At 38.0% G+C, this 21,899-nt stretch overlaps 3 protein-coding genes and 1 pseudogene across 4 annotated transcripts; 3 read left to right on the top strand and 1 right to left on the bottom strand.

Moving 5' to 3' along the window:
• Positions 1-874: 874 nt before the first annotated feature.
• On the bottom strand, positions 875-4,428 carry LOC149009590 (Protein kinase superfamily protein). The gene is made up of 8 exons (XM_089163966.1): positions 4,362-4,428; positions 3,841-4,275; positions 3,487-3,741; positions 3,222-3,379; positions 3,059-3,138; positions 2,846-2,981; positions 2,479-2,628; positions 875-1,668 (listed from the first exon to the last, which is right to left on the bottom strand). The coding sequence occupies exons 2-8, from the start codon at positions 4,064-4,066 to the stop codon at positions 1,519-1,521; spliced, it is 1,155 nt and encodes a 384-aa protein (XP_089020092.1). The 5' UTR covers positions 4,067-4,275; positions 4,362-4,428; the 3' UTR covers positions 875-1,518.
• Positions 4,429-9,335: 4,907 nt separating this feature from the next.
• On the top strand, positions 9,336-15,757 carry LOC149009589 (U4/U6.U5 small nuclear ribonucleoprotein). Of its 2 annotated transcripts, none has more exons than XM_089163694.1 (2): positions 9,336-10,091; positions 15,078-15,757. In XM_089163694.1, exon 1 carries the CDS (start codon positions 9,458-9,460, stop codon positions 10,073-10,075), a length of 618 nt encoding a protein of 205 aa, XP_089019820.1. In that variant the 5' UTR covers positions 9,336-9,457; the 3' UTR covers positions 10,076-10,091; positions 15,078-15,757. The 2 variants fall into 2 exon arrangements, with proteins under 2 accessions (XP_089019820.1, XP_089019821.1); XM_089163695.1 differs by lacking the exon at positions 15,078-15,757 and adding an exon at positions 14,398-15,050.
• A 2,040-nt stretch (positions 15,758-17,797) lies between these two features.
• On the top strand, positions 17,798-19,658 carry LOC149009588 (pentatricopeptide repeat-containing protein At5g66520 pseudogene; annotated as a pseudogene).
• Positions 19,659-19,896: 238 nt separating this feature from the next.
• Positions 19,897-21,894, top strand: LOC149009587 (ribulose bisphosphate carboxylase small subunit, chloroplastic-like). Its single transcript, XM_089164481.1, has 4 exons — positions 19,897-20,058; positions 20,849-21,035; positions 21,124-21,255; positions 21,452-21,894. Exons 1-4 carry the CDS (start codon positions 19,997-19,999, stop codon positions 21,686-21,688), a joined length of 618 nt encoding a protein of 205 aa, XP_089020607.1. The 5' UTR covers positions 19,897-19,996; the 3' UTR covers positions 21,689-21,894.
• The last annotated feature ends 5 nt before the right edge of the window (positions 21,895-21,899 follow it).

The raw sequence follows: 21,899 nt of genomic DNA, 5'->3' as shown, positions 1-21,899 counted from the left end.
CTTTTGTTAGGTTTGCACCACCTTCCCCTCTTAAATATAATCTGGAAAAGAGACTTTATATTGCGATGTGGCAAGCTACTCTTGGACAGACATTGTTACATAAATACAAGTTAGAGTGGCCAATTAGGAATCCTTTCTGGCCGGTGCTTGGCTGCCAAATGGAGAGATTCTTTAATCACTTTGTTATCATTACTTAGATGAATCAGCTAACAAAGCAGTTCCAACTCATCTGTTTGTTTACTCTAAAACAAAACAGCAAATCCTTGTAAGCCTTATTGTAATTGTCGTTGCACCACTTACTTATAAGTTGGTTAAGCTCAACAACTCCTTACCCAATAATTAGAACTTGAGATGAACATTTAAGAATTCTCTCTAAATAATCAGAAATCATTTGTTTACCAAACTCGTTCAACTAACACAAATCGTGTATTTAATGTTATGTTCATCCGTGACATTGAACTTAATACAGAGGTGTGTATTTGGTATTTCACAGCTGCCCCAGTGTTCCATTCCTCTCACACCCCAACAAGAAGGTAAGTCTACCTGCTCATCAGCTGCCATAGCTTATAGGGTACATATGATAGATTCTGGAAGAACAATTTAATATAGGAATTCCCATTATATATTTTTGGGGTGGGGAAGGACATATTTGACATATGGATTATTTTTTTCAGACTCCAAGGATATAGATTTTGTAATAAATATTAAGAAGTTTTTATAATTTATGGAAAATATTTGGCTTTCTTGGATAAACAAACTTATTTGTGTCAATGTAAACATATATGACAAACTACTTTAAATTCCTCATTCCATGTGTTGAGTATTTGCTTGATCTTCCTGGTGACAGTTCATTAGGTGCAGAATGTAGACCATTCATATGAAGACAATGGAATCTTGTTGAACAGAAGTCGAGAAATGGTGGATGGAGATTCTATATTGGCTCATGGACCCATAGTTTAATAATCTATTATTAATCTCCATCTTTTTTTGTTCTTGTGTAGTCTTATCGACAGTTTTCTGGTGCAAGTTACAAGCTGTAGTCCACATCCACTTCCCAATCATCAATTTATTTGCTTCAATAATTTCCTCATGGCTAGAACCTAGAATCGTGATTGGAGAAATATTATGATTTATGAGCAGGTTTTTGTCGATGGGTTGGAACGAGAATGACCTTTAAAAGAGATGTTGATGATTGTGACTTTGTGAGTTTGCAGTAGAAAGGTACAAGTTAGTAAGTTACTGAAGCCACACTTCAAATTTTGTCCTGTATAGTTAAACTGTCCCAACCCCAGCAGGAAAATTCATGGCTGGGTTGGAAAAGTAAATGCAGGCATAGAAATTAGACTGTACAGCAACAAGAAACCAATTATAGTGAAGAGAAGTTGTTCTGACAATGCTATCTTCTCATTCCAAAAAGAAATAATAAAAAACAAAGCTCTCTTCTTAATCCATGTATATACAACTATATATATATGGAGAGTGTAGGTTAATTATCTCAACGGTCCACCTATGTGAACTTCAGATAGACATTGATTCCAAAGGGGAGGTTGAGAAGGAACTGTCACATTCACATTCTAGCTCCTCAAAACCCCAGAACCCTTCTTCTTCTTGTTCTGGCATTTTCCATCTCTCTTTATCCATCTCTTCATTCATCATTTCCTCCAATACCTGTCAATTTCAAGCAAAGTCACATCAACCACTGGAGGAAAAAGGAAGGATGGATTTTTTTTTTTTTTTTTAAAACTTAAAAGTCGTTACCATCTCCTCATAAAATATTAATAGTCATACCCAGTGATTTCAGCTTTAAAGCCACCCAGATTGGGTTTAAGCAGAAGCAGCAAATGCCTTGATGTGGGTTTGAGCCCTGGATTTGTAATTAAAAATCTTGATTTATTTCAGTTGGCGTGGAATGATTGTGGTTATATTAAGAATAATAGATGTTTTGTTTGATTCAAAAGAAAGAGGTCCACATGATTAACAAATTTAGATGGAAATAGTTGACACATTGGATCATTCTTTTGATCCAAGTGACACCCATCTAAGGGCTTTCTAGTTTTAGCATTTTTCTGAGAGGTAGGTTAGGTAGGAAGGAACATCAGTGACCTCCACCAACACCACAAGAAAACAAAATGAATTTTGTAAATCTCAACTGATGAAAATGGTATTTAATGTGTCTTCCACAGTAACTTATACGTAACCAACACGTTTCATGTATGATGACACAGGGATTTATTGTTCAATTATGAAGGTGATTTAGTAGTCCTTTTCCAAGGTGATTTACTGAACTAAAAAAAGGTTAGCTTGGTTCTATGATTTGCTGAGAAAGGTGAAAAGGTGCCATAACAAGAAACCATATACATGTCCTTGATAATATTCTCTGTTTCGAAAAAGCAAAATTACTCTGACCTCACATTTGTATTGAAGCGATAAAAAAGATGAAAGCAGAAATCTCTGATTAGTGTAAGGTAGGGAAAGCACCTCACTCATTGTTGGCCTCCATGAAGCTGATGTTCTGATACAGAGGGATGCTGTAAAAACCAGCCTCTTAAGCTGTGTAACATCATAATCCCCTCCAAGCCTTGGATCAACCAAGGCTTCTATCTTACCATCATTTAAGAGAGGCTTTACCTGTAGAAATTAGAATTTTTGTGTAAATATAACAAAGTAATGCAAGTTCTTTAAATAGCATTAATGTCAATTCTGCAAAGAAATTTGTGATGGGGGTTATGCTTTCTTATGTGCTAAGACCGTGGCCGGTTTGCCATGAAATCAATGTGAAAAAACACACACATCCATTGAAAAAAAATAAGGAAGCAAGTGGAATTGCACTGAGAACAAGCATTACCCAGTTATGTAAGCTCAGGTGTGATCCATCAACAGGCTTCCGGCCAGAAATGATCTCCAGTAGAAAGACTCCAAAGGCAAACACATCTGTCTTCTCATCAACAATTCCATGGGTAAAGTATTCAGGTGCCAAGTACCTAATACAATGGTGAGCAGAGACTGTTATACACTTATACTTGGATAGGAAGGGGATTGGAGATTTGAAATTACTTACCCAAATGTCCCTTCAATAGGCATAACTGAGTGATGAGACCATTGAGATGGGAGCCATTTTGCCAATCCAAAATCAGAAATCTGATAGATTCAAGCAAGCAAATTCTTAGAATTGGTAGAAGAAAATTAATAAAACAGAACTTACTAAGCTGTTTCAAAGAGACCTGTGGTTCAAAGTCTGTTGTCAGTAGAATGTTAGAAGCTTTAATGTCCCTGTGAATTATCCTTCTCTGGCAGCCTTTGTGCAAGTAATGAAGGCCCCTGGCTGTTCCAATTGCAATCTTGTATCTTATTTTCCACGTCATTACAGGAGATTTCTCACCTGCATAATTACCATTAAAGCTGTAAAAAAAAGGAAGAACCATTTTCAGAGGAACTAGCTCTAATTACATCTGAAAGTTGAGGCCCAAATCCATTTTCTTCAATTACCATGAAGGAGAGAAGCAACAGAGCCTTGTGAAGAGAACTCAAAGATGAGATGAAGGTCATTTTCGATACAGCAACCTAACAAGGATGTCACGTTTGGATGGTGAACATGTCCGATTGTTCCAAGCTCTGTTAAAAACTCCTTCTCTTTCTGTTCTTCCGAACAAGCTTTTGTTAGCCTTTTCACAGCAATTTCTTGTCCACCTTTCAGTACTCCTTTGAAAACCTCTCCATACCCACCTTTCCCAACCAGATTCTCTGTCACCCATCAAAGCAAGAGCACAAAAAATTGTAAAACTAAACAAAAACAGATCAAATGAGATACATAAATGACCTTTTCCAAGTTGAAAAACAAACCTGCTTTAAACCCATCAGTTGCTTCAAAAACCTCTTCATAAGAAAAGCATTTCCAAGTGGGTCTAGCAGAAGACTCTGTTTCTGCAGGAGAACTGGAGGTGGTTTCTTTACTGTTGTGCGCAGTAGTGGCAGTTTCCTTCAAAACCTTCACCTCTTCAAAGCTACTGCGACGGCCAATGGAGAACAGCCTTTTTAAGCTTCTACTTCGAAGATACGAGTTGGGCATTTTACCTTGCTCTGAAGCTCTCTGCTCCTCTAAGTTTGCTTTGTTTCCCAGTCACCAAACCAGGGAGAAAAGGATATAAATAAATACCCACAAAATTAATATGAAGTAAAGAAGATGAAGAAAAGGCAGAGAAGAGAGAGAGAGAGCCAGTTTAGCAGGAAAGGTGTGAAGGGATCATTTGGTCAATAGCTTCACGCGTAGCTCCTCTCCTGGAAAGAAACAACAGAAACATTTATTCAGAATTAAGTCCGAAAGGCTGCTCAGAAATCTCTGATATTTCCCCAGGCTTCCTTACTGGGCAGCTATTATTAATTCCCTGCGTATCTCGTACGACGGAGCGCCTTCTCTTTTTTTTTTTTTTTGTGAAGAGCTTTAATCATTTAAAAGAGAAGCCCCTGGGATACAAAGTACCAATTACATCAAAGTGCAAAAGCCAAAGAACGAAAGGGGGGGGAGAGAGCGAAAAATAAGATGCCTGAGAAGCAGCAGCATAAGAAGCTAATCTATCAGCTACAGAGTTGCCTTCTCTCTCTCTCTCTCTTCTACTCTTTCTGTTTTTCGGTAGAACTTACCCTTCTTTATATCACCAAGACAAATTTCGGAAAGGGTTCCACTATATTTGGAAATTTTAAAATTATAATTGTCACCCTCCGACACTGATAATATTAATGTCACCCAGAATAAATCAAAGTATGGGCAGAGTTTCTATCTTCTCCTCTCCTCTGCTGTCCATGGAGGTCTGTCAAGATCGGTCTGAAGCTTACCAAAAAACAAAAAAATATCAAGGTCTGAATAAAATTATCCTTTGCTAAGCTAAGATTTTTTTTAGTGGATTATTTGGATATTAGAGATTGAGAGTTCTTGGAAGTCATCTTCTCCTTAGTTTCAACAATAATTAATTTTTAGAAGAAATGCGTGGTGAAGAGATTAAGATTGAAAAGTGGGTTGAAAAATGCTTTCAGGGAAAAAGATAAGGCAGAGAATGTTGGATTTTGTTTTTAAAATAAATAAATAAAATATTAACATATTATTTAGATAAGTTTCAAAATATTAAAACTCTATCTCCTAATGTTGTTCTAGAACTCTTGTTTGATTCTTGCTTCTATAGGATTCTTTTGGATGTGAAAATTTTGATACAATGATTTTGACAATTCACCATATATAAGGTAATTTAATTTACCATATTTGTTTAGTTCTACATTGGATGAAGTAAATAATAATATTAATTATATATACGTTATTTGTTCTTAAGTCGGTGTATGCCAAGTAGAGAGTTAAGTGTGGATCACGTGCATGCACTAAGTTGGACCGAGTCAGACGTGGTTGCAGTTGTAGTCTATGGACCCTAGTCTAACTAAGCCATAGGACATTATGATATATCACCGACTCTAAGTGGATCTCATTGGAATTATTGATTACATGGATGGTCTAGTCCTAGATAACTTTTCTATAAATGTGAAAATATTAAGAGTATACGAAAAGAAGAAATTTATGTCTACATTTAAAGTATCACATCATTCACTTATTGGATTAGTTTTTATTCACTTGGCACTCTCATAGTTGGCAGCCGTAATACATCCCTGTAATTTTCCCTATAATTCTCTGTAATTCATTTCCCAGAGCATTCAGAGTTCTAGTTAACAAAAAAATAACTGATTTAAGTTTCACTTTTACAAAACTAATCAATATAGTGTCCCTTGCAATCAAGTATTTTTCTTTTAACAATTTTGCCCTTCAACCTCGCCTTTGCTGGTTACTGCCAAATATCATATGTAACCCATAATAAAGGCTTTGAATAAGTTGTAGATATTAATAGTATCCCAAATTTCTTCTCTATTTCATCCCCTGCATCTCTTGCAACCTCAATAGATGAAGGGAAGAATAACGAAAATAATAATAATATTAAAAATAAATATTTATGAAAACCCTTAATTAGATCGTTGTTCACAAAATCAAAGCAGAATTTCAACCTTGTGGCTCTTCTTGACTTAGGATCCAGAAGTAGCCAATGTTGGAGCTCGTGAATTTATTTTTATATTTTTGCAGTGAAACCCACTCGCCCTTCCTTTTTCTTCTTATTCTGCACGCAACCCTACATGAAACCCTACATTTGTTTCTTGCTAAACAATCTACACCTAAACCATCAAGTGTTTATTGGTCATTATCTCACAGTTATTCCCAATATCTACTCTGTCTCCTTACAATTGAAACATAACAAAACAATACCAAAAAAAAACAAAGAAACATAACAAAAAAACACTTTTTTGTTTTAACACATCTGCTTGCAAGTTATGATTTGCTTTTCTAATTTTGTCCTTTCTGCTCATATGTTTTTGTCATTTAAGAAGTTAAAACATTTTCATCACTATTGGGTTGAAGGCACAGAGGAAGATGATCCACTGAAGGGTAAAATCATCTTCTTCTTTTTTGTTGGCCAAAAGGGTAAAATCATCTAAAAAGACTATAAAATACTGAAGTGGTTAGTTTTGTAAAAGCCATGATATGTTTGTTTAATTTTGTTAAATTAAACTTGGAGTGGCTAGTTTTGTAAAAAAAAATCCAAAAGTAGTTATCACCTAATTTTCCTAAATAGGAAAGAGTAACAACCTTCTTCTAAATGAAACTGTCAAAGTGAAGGAAGTTTTCCTGCCAACGACATTAGAGAAAAGTAATATTAAAAAAATAATAATAATAAAAACAATAAATAGGGAAGCAACAGGGGAATGTATGTAGTCTTTTCTTACCTTTGAGAATTGGAGGGTTGAGACTTGAGAGGCAGAAAATCCGAAAGAAAACGATATGCGAAACCCTAGAAATCGGAGAGGACAATAAAAAGTGAGAAAATCACACCTTTTCATGCTAAAATCTGAAAGAAAATGAGCCTTGAAACCCTAGAACTATTTACATATGATAAGCAGAGTTCTTTTGCACCCACTCGTCTACTCCATTTTTCATTTTGTTCTCTTCCTTCCTCTGTAAGTCCATTTTGCGAACGAGAAGCTTCCCTTGCTATTAAAAATACAAAAACAAAAGCATAGCAAAAAAATGACGGTTGTCTCAAAAGATGCAAAAGAGTTTTAACGAATTCTCCATTAACACCTCTATTAAAGTTACTAGCATCGAGATGTATCAGGAACAGAGCACTCTCATGTGCAAATTCTACATAATTTTCCTTCTGTAATACTTTTTCTCACGGGTCTCAAAAATTCCCGACTTTGACTGTTTTCCTGAAAATCTGAAATCAATGGGTGTGTTTGGCTAAGGGTGCAATCCCAAGAGGCCAACAACTAAGGGTGTCGATTCGGTACGGTAACGGTAATTCGGTACGGTATGGTACGGTATTGAATTTGAAAACCTCAAACCATAACGGTACCATATTTATACGGAAGAAAACGGTAATTTAAAAACGGACGGTGAAACGGTATAAAATCGGTATGAAAAAACACGGTTCGGTATACGGTGCGGTTTTGACGCATCCGTCTTGCTTCGTGTCGAGATGCCCTCTTCTTCTTGTTTTGTCACTTGTAATGGGTTTTTATATGGGAACAGTTCTTGCTTTTTTAAAGTCTAGATATGTGAGGGGAAGAAGCCACAATGCGATATGCAAGCTAAAGCGGAAATGCGAGCAGCAACATGCAGATCACAAAAACCCATAAAAGAGCAATCAAAATTATCAAGTGCGCAACCAAGGGAGAGGAATCAGACTAAAACTAGACGAAGGAAGAAGAAGACACCAGCCAGCAAAGAAGGAGAAAAAAAGAAAAAGAAGACAAAGAATAAAAACCAGCCCAACCGAGCATCTTGGACTCTTGTCGACAGAAGGGACTCGACATAAGTTAGGGTTAAACTTAGGGAATATTTAATGACGGAAATGGTAATTGGAATGGAACGGAGGGCAGAAACACGAAGAAAGAGTCGAAACAAGGGTGGGAGAGTCGAGATCGAATTCCGTAGTAATTGGGGATGCAAGTCGCACTAAACAATCACTGGTGTTACTTGGGAATTGATGATGGCATTAATTTAACTTCTATTTGTTTTCCTTAGCAACTACTGAAGCAATTACGAAGTAGAAACCCGTGTCTATTTCTTCCCGGTTGTTGCTCTCAATATGAACCCATTCAATATCCTCACCTCAAGCAACCATAACTGTTCTTTAGATGGTTAGAAGTTCACTGTGTATAACAATGGTCAAAAGAACGGATAGTAATTGATGTTTAAAGAGGAAAAAAAAAAACATAAAGGAAATGCAAAAACCAACAGAAGTACTCTTTAGAAAGAAAAAAAAATCTTACCTATAAGAAAATTCAACAAGGGTGGGAGAGTCTGTATTCCGTAGTAATTGGGACTGGTATTCGAAAACTTGATTCGTCAGCTTTTGGATCAACTACTCGATTGAGAGACCAATCTTCACCGAGATCAAAAAAAATTCAGCGCAAACGGTCCAAAATTCCACTTGATTGTCATGCATATGATTGAAGCAATTTCACTAGTATTCCCTTGTCCACCACCGCATGGCTCCAAGAAACTTGTGTTGTATTTAAGAGTTCAAGAGTTCTTTCTACTCTTTTGAATAAACCTCCTTATCAGGAAAGAGGAAAGAAAGAAAACAAAAAAAAAAAAAGATTCAGCTAAGAAATTATGGATCATTGCATAGGGACATTTATAACAGAATAAATTTTAGGAGTATAGATATAACAGTTTACAAATTTAGAGGGTGTACATGTAATTTGATGTAATACTTATTTCATTCAATTTATATAGTTTAGAAAAAATTATGGATAGTTGCATAGGGACATTTATAACAGAATAAATTTTAAGAGTGTAGATGTAACAGTTTACAAATTTAGAGGGTGTACATTTAATTTGATCTAATACTTATTTCATTCAATTTATATAGTTTAGAAAATATTCAGAGACACTCAAAGATAATAGTAATATGAAAAACATAAACATATCGTGACATGCCAAATTGGCAATTTAAGAATTCATTTACTAAGGACAACATTATAAAATAAAAAATTAAATACAATTTAAGAATTATGAAATTATTTTTAAGACTTAACAGAATTTGCCAAAGGAGTATATTATTGAACAAATTTATGAGATTTTTTTGTGGGACCATGCTAATTTGAAATAATTTTCGGGCGTTTGGGCGTTTTGCGAATCTCAGAAAATTTATAACCCATAAATTATTTACAAGAATGGTATTTCCTAAAGGTGATAACGAAGAAATAGAAATGATACCAAACCTAGTTCTTGTCGACCAAAACCCATTCGCATTCAGAAGTCGAAGGTTCCAAAATGTGAACCCTGAGAAAAGCTGGAGCCCTTCAAGTTTACAAATCCAGTATGTAAGAAGAAATCAAGCAAACAAGCAGTGCAGAAGCTCCCATGGGCGAGAGAGACAGAGAACGAGACCGCGAGCGAGATCGTGAGCGTGACCGCGAACGAGACAGAGACAGAGATCGAGATCGAGACCGAAGAAGAGATAAGCTAGACCGTGACCGTGACCGTGATCGCGGCAAAGACCGTGACCGCCGGCACCGGTCCCGTACACCTGAACGTATCCGTTCTCGCCACACTCGTTCCCGTACTCGTTCCCCTGAGCGCCGTTTGAAGTCCCGTTCTCGCTCTCGCTCGAGCTCCGCGGAACGCTCTCGCCGCCACCACCACCATCGACGCAGAGTAGATGATGACGATAAGGACCGACAGAGAGCCGCAGCCGTATCAGACTTTGTGGACGGAATTGCTCGGGAGCAGCAGCAGCAAAAACAGTCGGAAACTCCAACGAGTGGTATTGCTGCGGGTGATGGTATGGAAGTTGATTCGGATGAGATGGAGTTAATGAAGAAGTTTGGTATTCCTACTGGGTTCGATTCGACGAAAGGGAAACCCGTTCCTGGTGCTGATGTTAGTGGTGTTAGAGCTGTGACCAAGAGGCAGCCCAGGCAGTATATGAATCGTAGAGGAGGGTTTAATCGGCCCCTGCCTCCGGAGCGTAATAGATAGATGGAATGTTGTGAAGGTTAGGGTTCTAAGCTCCTCTCGCTCAATTTTAGTTTGCTGTTTCATGATTGTTTACAATTTTGAGAATTTGTTAGATAAATATTACTTTAGCATTTGGTGAATTTAGCTTAGGGCCTGAGAAAGGAACTTTATCTTCTTTTATTGGGAGTTCACTCTCCCTAGTGATAACCTTACGATCCTTACACAACATTCTATCTGCCCTCCTAGTTAGAAAGAAATATATTTGATTTTTACTGAGTCCCAGTTTTGTAGATAACCAAGTATTCCTTTCCTCTTCCCAACCTCCAAATATCCATGGACACCTTCGTAGCTTCTACCACCACCCTTAGCATGGCTGCTTAGGTCACCTCCAATAATAATCTATTCCTTTTGGCCAAAACCCTGCCATAAATCATTCACATTGTCTCAAATTTTACGCTTACTATTTTCATCCAATCCTCTATGGGATGCATAATAAGTGCAAACAATATTGACAACCTCTTTCTTCAACATGACTGTGGAGGACTAACACTATCACCCAGTCTTTTGACCTCCATAATTATCCACTGTTATCCCCACTCTTTTCTATTACTTTGGTTTCCTGAAGACCAAAGTTTAAAGTTGTCCAATCCTTCTTTCTAGATTCTTGAACACAAGCTATATTGCCTTTGTATAACATCTACTAACTTCAGGCTCTTACTTTTCGAGGATTAAATGTCGTAGCAAGCTATTCTAATCTTACATTTGCTGGTCTGGCATAACTCCTCTCGCTTGTGTATGTCTTACTATCAGCCCATTTGGGCGTTGATGTGGAGCATCACATATTGTGTATGCCCTAGCTACTATGGATGAGAAGACATAATAATGCAGATCTAGCCCCAAAGTAGGTTCTTTTTCCTAGGAATAGGCCTAGGTTGGGTCATATATAGGTATTGTCCCCTGTTTGAAAGATTCCCTTTGTAATTGACCAACTTAATGGACCTAAAACATTGGTACATGAGTTGGGTGCGAAGATTCCTTTAGTTAATCTTCTAAGTGAGGTCTATCTAGGGTGATACACATTATTTAATTAGTTCTTATCAGGGACCTAATGCACATTATTTATTTTAGTCTTTATCAGGGCCGATACAGATTGTTTAACTAGTCCTTGTTAAAGCTAACACTCGTGACGGAGATTCAATTTTAGGGTAGGGTTTCTTGATGATTTCCCTAAAATTAAGGGCTTGCCCCAAATCTTCCAGAAAACAGATGGATAGTATGGTTAAATTTGGGTTGAAGAATTTGGTTAACACAGAAATATGGGATTTTTTTTTGGGGGGTATGAAAATATGGAAAGATTAGAATTTTAACAAAACCTAAGATTGGTTTATTGACAATAGGATATCAATATGGGTTGTAACAAAATATGGGATGGATAATATCGTTAAATAAAGATGGGATCTAAATGTGGAGGGTTGGGGAAGGAAACTATTTCTTTGCTTTTTCCTCTTCTTTTCTTTTCTTTCTTATTTTTTTCTTTCTTTTTTTCCCCCTCCTGTTTCTGGTTTGCCGTAAAGAAAATAATACAGAGAGAGGGAGGGTGAGAGGGTTAGAAGGGAAGGGGAAGTGCCGAAGGGTAGGGGATGAGCTAGAGGGAGACGTAGGGGGTAGGGGAAGGGGTTAGGGGTGCCATGGGGTCCTAGGGAGGCTGCTGCCAAGGTGCGGAGCAAGGGAAAGGGAGGCTCTTGCAGGGGTTAGGGGAGGTGAGGGAGGGGCTGGGGTTTGCTGCAATTGAGGTAGAAGGGGTGGGGGAGGCCTGCGATGGTAGTGGAGAGAGGGAAAGGGGCTGCGGTTGCTTACTTACTAGGAAACTTCTTGGAACTTCCTGGAGTAGAGTGCTAGACAGTAATTTGTTGATCTTTGAAGAAGAAGCTTGCTTTAAATCTGTCATGGCCCCCTAAAACAGGAACCACGGTCCTCAACTCAAATATTGTTGTTCAAATAATCAAAGTTAAGAAACTTACAAAGAAAGAATAAGCTTATTTATAGCTTACCAAAATACTCTAAACCTTAAGTGAGTTTCCTTTATTCATTAGGATCCCCTTGCAATTTATCTCAACCGTCCAAATAATTAATTAGAGATCTAATGGAAATCTCCTTGAAAATAGATTCCCTTAAAACTCCTATACTGAAGGAACTCTTCTTGTAAATAAAGACTCATAAAAATCTATCTTTAAAGTAGAATCCCAAAGACAATAACTAATCTTTAACTCAAACTAGACTCCTAAGAGTCCTAACTGACCAAGAGACTGAAAAATAAAGAGAAAATTCTGAAATTTAAGATCAGCAACTAATTAGGGCAAGGATGGACCTAACTATTCCTCTAGAAGGGTTCGGCCAGCTGTAGGTGCACCACTTTGGAGTGGCCTTGGAGCTGACTCCAGGATTTCGGCTGAGGGCTTAATTTTGGTTCAAATTGACATGTTACTAGAGTTTGTCTTGAATTCAATTAGTATTAGCATACAACTAGTTAGAAACTACAGTTTGTAAGTCCATAAATAGCCATCCATTGCATGTAACTAATAGCTACACAGTTCAGAGAATTGATAAAATCAGCTATTGCAACCTATGTTTTTGTTGTTCCGAGAGAAGAACATGCTTCAGCAGTGGTAGGGTACATCTAGGTGCTTCATTGAAAGGGTCTCCAGTGAAGTCAAGCTGAGATACCTCTACGGCTGTGGATTCAGCTTGCATTCAGTTTTGTCCACCATCATCACAGCTCACCACAAGGCTTTTCTTCCAAATGTTTGGTAAGCCAGCAATCTCCCATTTCCCTTCCATCTCACGTGTTATTATTTTTTCCTGAGTTCTCGGACTTCCTAAAACGCACAAAACAAGAACCATCCTATCTTCAGATTCACTGTTCAAACCCAACCAAACTTGGGGGATCATATCCCTATGTCATTACCTACATCCCCTTCAAGTTTTAGCCCATTTTGGCATTTATAAACCCACTTTCCCATTCTCTAAAATATTCATCAAGTAGCTCTAAATATTTCTTGGTCCCATTTGAGTTGGTTCTCTTAGAATATTCCCTCAGCTTATTTCCTAGAACTTGGAAATCAAACAATAATGTGCTGTTATTACAAACCCTGCAACATTGTTAGACTCCCCTGCACTCAATTAGCATTTCCTCATCATGATGCCTCAGGTCCCCCAGATCCTTTTCAGACCTAACTAAACTTCCCAGTTCATACCTGGATCCTTGATATTGGCTTTTACTTGGCCTCCTACTAACCTAAAACTACTTAATGCTGGCTTTCTTTTTCTCAAGGAGTGCTAGTAATATCAATTCTTAGAGCATTGGAAGCATCTTCACTTTGCTACTTCAAAACTGCAACATCTTCAGACAGCCTTCTGATCATGTTGATTAAGTAATTCACTGGTTCAGAATTCAGAACATTCCTGTTTGGCTGTTTCCGCCTCAGTTGTTATTTCCATTACTGTCATCTCCACTGTTATCTCATCCTGATATTGGCTTCTAGTTGGCGTTCTGTCATTCTAGAACTACTCACTGTTGGCTTTCTTGAATGCTAGGAATTCTAGTTCTCAGAGCATTAGAAGCATCTTCTCTTTGCTACTTCAAAATTTTCCATCACTGTCATCTCCACTGTTATCTCATCGTGATATTGGCTTCTAGTTGGTGTACTGTCATTCTTGACCTACTCACTGTTGGCTTTCTTGAATGCTAGGAATTTTAGTTCTCAGAGCATTAGAAGCATCTTCCATTTGCTACTTAAAATTTGCAACATTAGTAGACAGTTTCTGAGCATCTTGATTAACTGGTTCAAAAGATTTTGCCACCACTGTTATCTCCAGTACTTCCGAGTAATGTAAGTTAATCCCTGAAGAGAATGGTCCAGTAGAGACTAGTTTAAACAGGATTGTGGCAATAGAGAAAACAACCAGAATATGGTGAAATCTTGTAAAATAGAATGCATGAGTCAGAATATTCCAAAGCACTTCAGGACATTGACTTACATTATAATGTGATCGATACTTGGCCCATTGTGCCATTGGTTGGTTATACAGAAAACCATTTATTTTGCCCCATATATAGCCACTACCCAGAAACTTTGAAGGGAATGTTTTGGCAAATCTTGGGCCCATCTTGCTGCCACATGTGAAGGATATTTAGTAGTATTTTCTCTTAGTTTCTAGTTTCTAGTTTCTTGTACTAGTCTCAATGTCAGCCATGAATTGACCAGCACATCTCAATCATTCTTTCCCACTGCATTTTTATTCATCAAGTCTGCTGAGTTATCTTATTGGTTTTTAAACCGCAGATCTCCGATTGAAATTTGTGTATGATCTTTTTGACAAATTCTGCATTCTTCATGGCCATTAGATTGCACTATGGGTTTGTTTGGTTGCAAGGGGAGTAAAGGGAACAGAAGTGAACTTTTTTTAAACAAAATGAAACTTTTGTAATCACAACCCCACATGATTGAATAAGTTACAAAAATTTTATATCATATTTTGTAATAATATATTTAACATGCAATCTTTATTTACTTGTTAAAATCAAAGAGAAATGGATGCAAAGCAAAAGTAACATTTGATGACCAGTATGCAATGATACAGGGTTAGTCATGTAATTACATAAAGTTGTGAATATAATTATTATGTAAGTATGATAATTTCTCTTTCTTTACCCCTAAATTTCCCTTGCAACCAAACCAAGCCTTGAAAATTTAGTTTAGCTTGAATTGTTAACATACTCATGTTAAGGTATCTTCTCTTCCTCAGCTGTTAACATAATGCATTAATTATTGGGAGGAAAAGAAAATTTCTATCTAGATCCATAGGATTGAAGTAAAGCTCCTAAATTATTTGTTACAAAATCACAAAGAAGCTTAGTAAGAGAGGAGAGTGACATATGAGATTTTTTTTCTTTTTTATTAGTCTTTGCATCTAGAGATTTCATTTTATTGTTGTATTCATTGGAAAGTTATAACGTGAACAGAGAGGAGCATCATCTTAAAGGAGCAAACATCTGGTGGTGGAATTGGAAGGTATGCACTATAGGCCAACTTCTGGTGGTGGAATTGGAATCTCTGCATTGGACATGGGATAAATTTGTATCTTTTGGAGAACAGTGGAAACTATTGTTTTAACCCCATCTAAGCATACTATTCTGTTCAGTGATTGGGTCAGGGGGGTATCCGACTAGGTTGCAGGACAATATCACAAGAGGCAGAAGAACATCAGGGGGAGCAAATTCTTTTTCTACCCTTTCCATTTGTAATCATACTTTTTAGTTCTCAGCTAGCCATGTGGGATTTATCATGTTCTTTGTGTGCCTCTATGTGCATGTGTTGTTGTCTGCGCTCATCATGCTGTCTTTCTGTTATGTTTTCAGTGTTACTACGACATGCAAACACAGTGACATTCCAGGTGATGACTTACACCGTAGTGGTAATGTGAGTCTCACTTACATGGCAATACTAAATTCTGGAATAGTTGTCCAAGGAATGAGCACAATCTTTTCTAAACACCTCTACTTCAATTCCTCTGCTATTGCTCAATTTGGTGTGGTCCAACCTTCGCAGTTTGCCACTCCGGCACTATAGTGAGTGGTCCTATGACTCCTGGAAAACTGCAAATGATGTTTCCCATACTTAATAGGCCACATCTGGTTTTGGGTTGCTGGATCTTTTTTTTTTTTTTGGTAAACGCTGAATCTTTGATCAACATAACACGCTGAAGGTGACCTGTGCTCTCTCCTACCATGTGAAAGCTCTGCAGGGGAAAAGCTGACCCATCATGTTTGCCGCCAGACTTAGCTGTAGAATGAATTTTTGGGATCCACGAGTCATTTTTTTGGAGCCCAGATGCATCAGCCATTGATGTAATTTTCACCCTTCACCATACGGAAACTGGGAAGGGAAACAGACAAAATACATCACACGCATTTTGCCTGTTCAAAATTGAGGCCAATTTTGGCGGGTCCAGGTTGATCCAATCCAATTCCAATCTGTTACTTCTCTTTTTATCTTCTTTCTCCCTTCTTAGTAACCATGGTTGCTAACTTGGTTATACAGGAGAACCCGTTTTAAAGGTTGAAGGCTTCCCGCCGGCCCCCCGCGGGGCCGGCCGCGGCCACCCAAAAGGGGCCCCCACTGAGAAGAAAAACCCTCCCACGGCCCGTGTTGTGGTGGCGCCGCCCCCGCGGGCGCGTCCGGACTCTCCTAACTACTGGTGATTTGAGGTGCTTATGGACGCTGATTTTTTTTATCATTAAAGAGAGTAATTGAGCTCTTTTTTCAGAACGTGAGTTTTACAAAACAAGTATAATCCAGCATAATCAACAGTAGTAGTAGGTGGTCACCCAAAAAACGAAAAAAAAAAAAAAAAAAACCATTAGTAGGTAATATCAATCACTAATGACCTCAATTTCAATACTGATAAAGGTGATCTTTTTGTCTTTTTGTTTGGTAATATACTAGTTTAGAACCATCAGTGTATATTGTTTTCAATCGGCTTTCCATTTTCTCATCCGTGTGCCCTTTTATTTATATCGATTCCTAAATCTTATACAACAATAATAAGTATTGTCCCAACTAAATGGGGGTCGGCTACATAGATTCTTTTCTCCCAATCAGTTCTGTTTGAAGTCATGCTTAATACAAAGTTTAATCTATGCATATATTTTCTCACCATTTTTCTTAAGGTTATCTTAAATTTGCCCTTAACTCTTCTAATTCCTTCAATCTGGATTATATTACTTCACCGAACATGGCCATTATAGGTCTCCGTTGAACATGATTGTGTGACCTTAAACGATTTTTTTTAAGCTTATCACTTACGGAAGCAACTCTCAAACCAATTATAATATAATCATTCTTTATCTTATGCTTCATAGTTTTGCCACTCATTTATCTTAGAATTCTCATTTCTTCTACACTGAGTTTATTTATATAATTTTTTTTAACAACCCAACATTCTGCATCATACATTATAACTAGTCAAACGACAGTCCAATAGAATTTTCCTTTTAGCTTTAATGGAATACGTGAATTACACAAGACCTCAAACGCACTTCTCCACTTCATCCACATTATTTTAATTCGTTAGAAAATATTATAATTTATATCACCTCTTTTTTCTATGATTTGAACCTAGATACATATGTATCCAAAAAAAAAAAAAAAAAACACTAGATACATATAACAATCACTTTGAAGAATCTCTTTATCGTCAAGTTTCACCACTTCATCGTTTACCCGATCATGACTATAGTTACAAATTAAATATTTTATCTTCATTCTACTTAGTTTAAAATCTCTTAATTCCAAAATTGCTCTTCATAATTCTAACTTGGTATTAATCCCTACTTGAGTCTCATCTATCAACAATATCATCAACAAAAAGAATACACCAAGGGGCCTTGTCCTAAAGCTTGTGTATGGATTATTTATTTATTTTTCATTTTTTGATAAAAGCCTGAGGATACATTTTTTTTTTCCCTTCTTCTTTCTTTTGTAGGGGGGAATTGATATCTTTATATTATAACGTGGTGACTATTACATACGGGGAGTGTCTAATCTAAGATCTCTTCACTAAAATGTGTTGAAGCAAGTTTTCAATGGATATTGAAATCTTGATCTGGATATAGATCCACGAAATTGAATACCCATTCTTGGAACCATTTCCAATGACTATTTACAGCCAGTTAATGTATCAAAGCCAGAACCGTTGGGTTTTCAGTTTTCAGTTTTCAGGTCTAGACCGATTCGAACATGTTTTGATCCAGTATATGATTCCGCGTTTCGTAACCTTGTTTCGGAATTCGTTTTTAGTTTAGAATCTGGCATCTCATCTCCTGGGAAATCGAAATGGTCTCTCTACCAAGTTTGAAATTTAGCTATCTCGGTTTACGAAGGAGCCTTTTCATTCCTAGCCTCGCCTTAACCAATCGATCTCTGCAACTCTCTGGCCTTAAAATAAACCCAGTACCTCCATGGGATAACCCACCTGACCTTCCATGCTTGAGCCTATTAGAGAGATGTTCAAGCTTGAAAGAACTGAAGGTGATACACGGCCATATGATCACATTTGGCCTTGTTCGTGACGTCTACATTACAAGCCGTATTTTAGCCCTTTACGCAGTATCCGAATTTGGAGATTTCAACAATGCCCAATTAATTTTCGATCGGATTGAGATGCCTACCATCTTCAATTGGAACACCATGATCAAAGGCTACTCCAAAGGCCCTGAATCCGAGAAGGGTCTCTCGATTTATACGCGGATGAGAAGCTCAGAAGTCGAGCCCAATATGCATACTTTCCCTGTTCTGATTAAGGCTTGCGTTAACTTATCTTCGCTTGCTCAAGTTCATGGGCAAATAATGAAGTTCGGATTTGATCTTGATGTTTATGTCGTAAGTTCTCTGGTGAATGTGTACTGTAGGTTTGGTGTACTTGATCTTGCTCGACAAGTGTTCGATGAAACGCCAAATAAAAACGTTGTCTGTTGGAACAGCCTCATTTCTGGGTATTGTGGTGATGGACGAATCGATGAAGCTAGGGAACTGTTCAATTTGATGCCTGAGAGAAATGATTCTGCATGGAGTGCCATGATTTCAGGGTATGTTCAGCATGATTTTTTCAATGAAGCAATTGAGTTGTTCCGTGAGTTAAAAAGTTTAACTAATGTGAAGCCTAATCGTTCCGTTTTAGTGAGTGTTCTCGGTGCTTGTGCCGGTGTTGGTGCTTTCACAGAGGGGAAATGGGTTCACTCATATATTGACAGGAATGGGTTTAAGTATGGACTTCAGCTGGGCACGGCTTTGATAGGTTTTTATGCAAAATGTGGGTGTATAGAAAGTTCCATTGAAGTATTTCATAAGATGCCCTCTAAAGATTTGATGGCTTGGAGCGCGATGATTGTCGGGCTAGCCATTAATGGGTGTAATGATTTGGTCTTGAAGCTTTGGGAAGACATGAAAAGAAGTGGAACTAAACCAAATGGTGTTACATATATTGGAATCCTTGCTGCTTGTAATCATGGAGGGTTGGTCGATCAAGGGCAACATTTTTTCGAAATGATGAACAAGGTTTACGGCATCTCTCCGACATTAGAGCACTATGGCTGCATGGTCGATCTCTTGGCTCGAGCTGGACAGATCAAGGAGGCAGAGCAGTTGATCAGTAGTATGCCCATGGAACCAGATGGGATCATATGGGGGTCTTTGCTTAGTGGGTGCTTAATGCATGGCCATGTAGAGTTGGGGGAATACGTAGGGAAGCGATTGATTGAATTGGAGCCTCATCACAATGGAAGGTATGTGCTTCTGGCAAATTTGTATGCCACTATGGGTAGATGGGAAGATGTGGCGAAGCTAAGGGGAATGATGAAAGACAGGGGAGTAACCACATATACTGGTTGGAGTTTCACAGAGATCAGTGGAGTAGTCCATAGGTTTCAAGCTGATGACAGGTCTCATTCTGACTCAAGAGCAATCTATGAACTATTAAACATACTGAACGCAGAGATTTTCACTTTCCGTGAACCAGTTACAGTTCAAACACTAAGATGACCTGGGTACGTGTTTTGTACAAATTTGCCACTGGCCTTGTAACTAAATGGGTGTTTCTCTCTGTTGATGGTCCAATTGAGCCTACCCCAGTGAAGCTTACATGATGTATGAGCATCAGTAATTTGCTCAGGCCCTTTTGCGGAACTGCTTGCTTCCCCTTGTCTAATCTGTATATCAAGCCACAACTGGCTGCGGAATTAAGGGGTGGAAAACGTTGTAATTTGAGCCCCAGGAGATCCCATGTTGGGGTATCTAGTTCTGTCACTATAAGGGATTGGATTATTTCATGGGCATGACCCTAAGGAAGTCATAAGGAGAAAGAAAACCTAAGTGTTGTTTTGTTATGGACTGCAAGATTGGCGTGCGGGAACCCATGCATCCACCCACGGATTCAACTTTAAGAAGGTAATAGTGTAGTATCTCGACTCTTCTTACCAAAACAAAACAAATGGTATGTTGACTCTTATGTCTTCACCCAAACATTGCACAGAGAGTAGGGCTGTAATAGGGCAGGGTTTTCTAAAACCTTGACCCTGACCTTAAATACCAGTCTGGATCAGGTTAGATAGTTTACTCTAACCTCGGCCATGACTACTTTGACCTTATCCCCATAGGACTAGGGGTTAAAACCTTGGTCAGGACTTTTTAACGCGAACCCTTACCACAAGATGATGAAAAAAATGTAATTTCATATGTTGTCATACTTCTTGTAAAAAAATAACCCACAAAGTGATCGGGTTAAGCAGCAATCATTCAACCTGGACACTGCTTTGATTCTAATCAGGGCCAATCGGTTCCTCATGTTAGAATTTTGAGCCTAAACTCTATTTGGAGTTAGTGGGGGAGGACAGGTTGAAGACATCAGGCAAACTTGCACCACTAGTATAGAGAGATTAACCTCTCGCGGTTTGTTCCAAACAGTTGCAAGTTGCAAATTGCAAACCAAGTAAAAGTTCCCACTGATTCGTGGGCTTGACTCCTGTGTATTTGTGTCGTACTATGATGGTGTGTGGTATAATATAGGAAGAAAGAAGCAGTATTTAATGACTCCTTTACACCTCATACCCGCAGTTTCCAAAACCTAACAATGGTAAACCCTTTGTCCGTTTTTCAACAGCTACAGCAACTAGCCATAAAAAATATCATCACTAGTACTAATATAATACTAGCACTAATGATGCCATTCCCAGTTTAGATTCAAGCTGAGACCCTTTCAGACAGCAATTGGAAAGAAAATGTCTGCCAAAATTCTCTCTTCTCCGGTGACGGTTTCCAGCTACACCGGTCTCAAACCCACTTCACCAAAGTTGTCTTTGCTCAAGTACTCGACTGGATGGACCAAGAAAACTGTTTCAAATGGCTCCAGAACTCACTGTATGAAGGGTAAGGGTAGTTAAATCTGCTTTTACAGTTTGCCACTTGATATTCTTCTTTCTTGATCTTGTTCTCTTTTGTGGTAATGAAAAATAGACATGGAACCCGATCGATAACAAGAAGTTTGAGACTCTTTCTTACCTCCCACCGCTTTCTGATGAATCAATAGCAAAGGAGATCGATTACATGCTATTCAAGGAATGGATCCCTTGTCTTGAATTCGATGATGTAAGTCATCCAACTTTGGATCTGTGGATTTTTTATTTTTATTTTTTTAAATAGCCCATCAAACCAGGAAAATTGTTCACAACCAACCCCCTCCCCAGGAAAGGAAGGGGAAAAAAATTCATTTAAATTTTCTTTCTATCGGTTGTCTTTGAATTTGATTTGAACTTATTGTGGATGTGATTCTTTTTGTTTGAAGATGGGATTTGTGCACAGGAGCAATAGCCGGATGCCAGGATACTATGATGGAAGGTATTGGACACTGTGGAAGCTACCCATGTTTGGGTGCAACGACTCTTCTCAAGTCCTCCATGAAATCCATGAATGCAAGAAGACATACCCCAATGCTTACATCCGTTGTATTGCCTTTGACGGGAAGCATCAGGGTCAATGCATGGCCTTTGTCATTCAAAAACCCACTGCTTCCACTACCTAAATACTGATCTCTTTTATCTTCTTATAGTTCTTTGAGGAGTACTGATCACCCTTTTTGTTTTTCAGCCTTTCTTGTGTATAAGTAAGTTAATGGTGCATTTCTGAAGTGTTCTAGGTAGCAAGTGTTAGATATGTATTGGTTATATAGTATGTTTCAAGTCTATAAAATTTGAGGAAGCTCGATGATGGTGTTACATTTATGAGAAAGAAAC

The sequence above is a fragment of the Hakea prostrata genome, chromosome 7 (assembly GCF_041222555.1).
Source record: "Hakea prostrata isolate BN-2017 chromosome 7, UWA_Hpros_2, whole genome shotgun sequence".
Classification (NCBI taxonomy): Eukaryota; Viridiplantae; Streptophyta; class Magnoliopsida; order Proteales; family Proteaceae; genus Hakea; species Hakea prostrata.
Note: the sequence above shows the minus strand (reverse complement) of the source record. Positions and strands in the feature narration are given on the sequence as shown.

Coding starts and splice junctions, on each gene's coding strand:
- LOC149009587 (XM_089164481.1), top strand. CDS start 19,997: ATGGACTGCAAGATTGGCGTGCGGGAACCCATGCATCCACCCACGGAT. Junction 20,059..20,848: donor ACGGATTCAACTTTAAGAAG/GTAATAGTGTAG, acceptor TTCCCAGTTTAG/ATTCAAGCTGAGACCCTTTC. Junction 21,036..21,123: donor CCAGAACTCACTGTATGAAG/GGTAAGGGTAGT, acceptor AATGAAAAATAG/ACATGGAACCCGATCGATAA.
- LOC149009589 (XM_089163694.1), top strand. CDS start 9,458: ATGGGCGAGAGAGACAGAGAACGAGACCGCGAGCGAGATCGTGAGCGT.
- LOC149009590 (XM_089163966.1), bottom strand. CDS start 4,066: ATGCCCAACTCGTATCTTCGAAGTAGAAGCTTAAAAAGGCTGTTCTCC. Junction 3,380..3,486: donor TGTTGCTTCTCTCCTTCATG/GTAATTGAAGAA, acceptor GTAATTATGCAG/GTGAGAAATCTCCTGTAATG. Junction 2,982..3,058: donor CCTATTGAAGGGACATTTGG/GTAAGTAATTTC, acceptor CCATTGTATTAG/GTACTTGGCACCTGAATACT.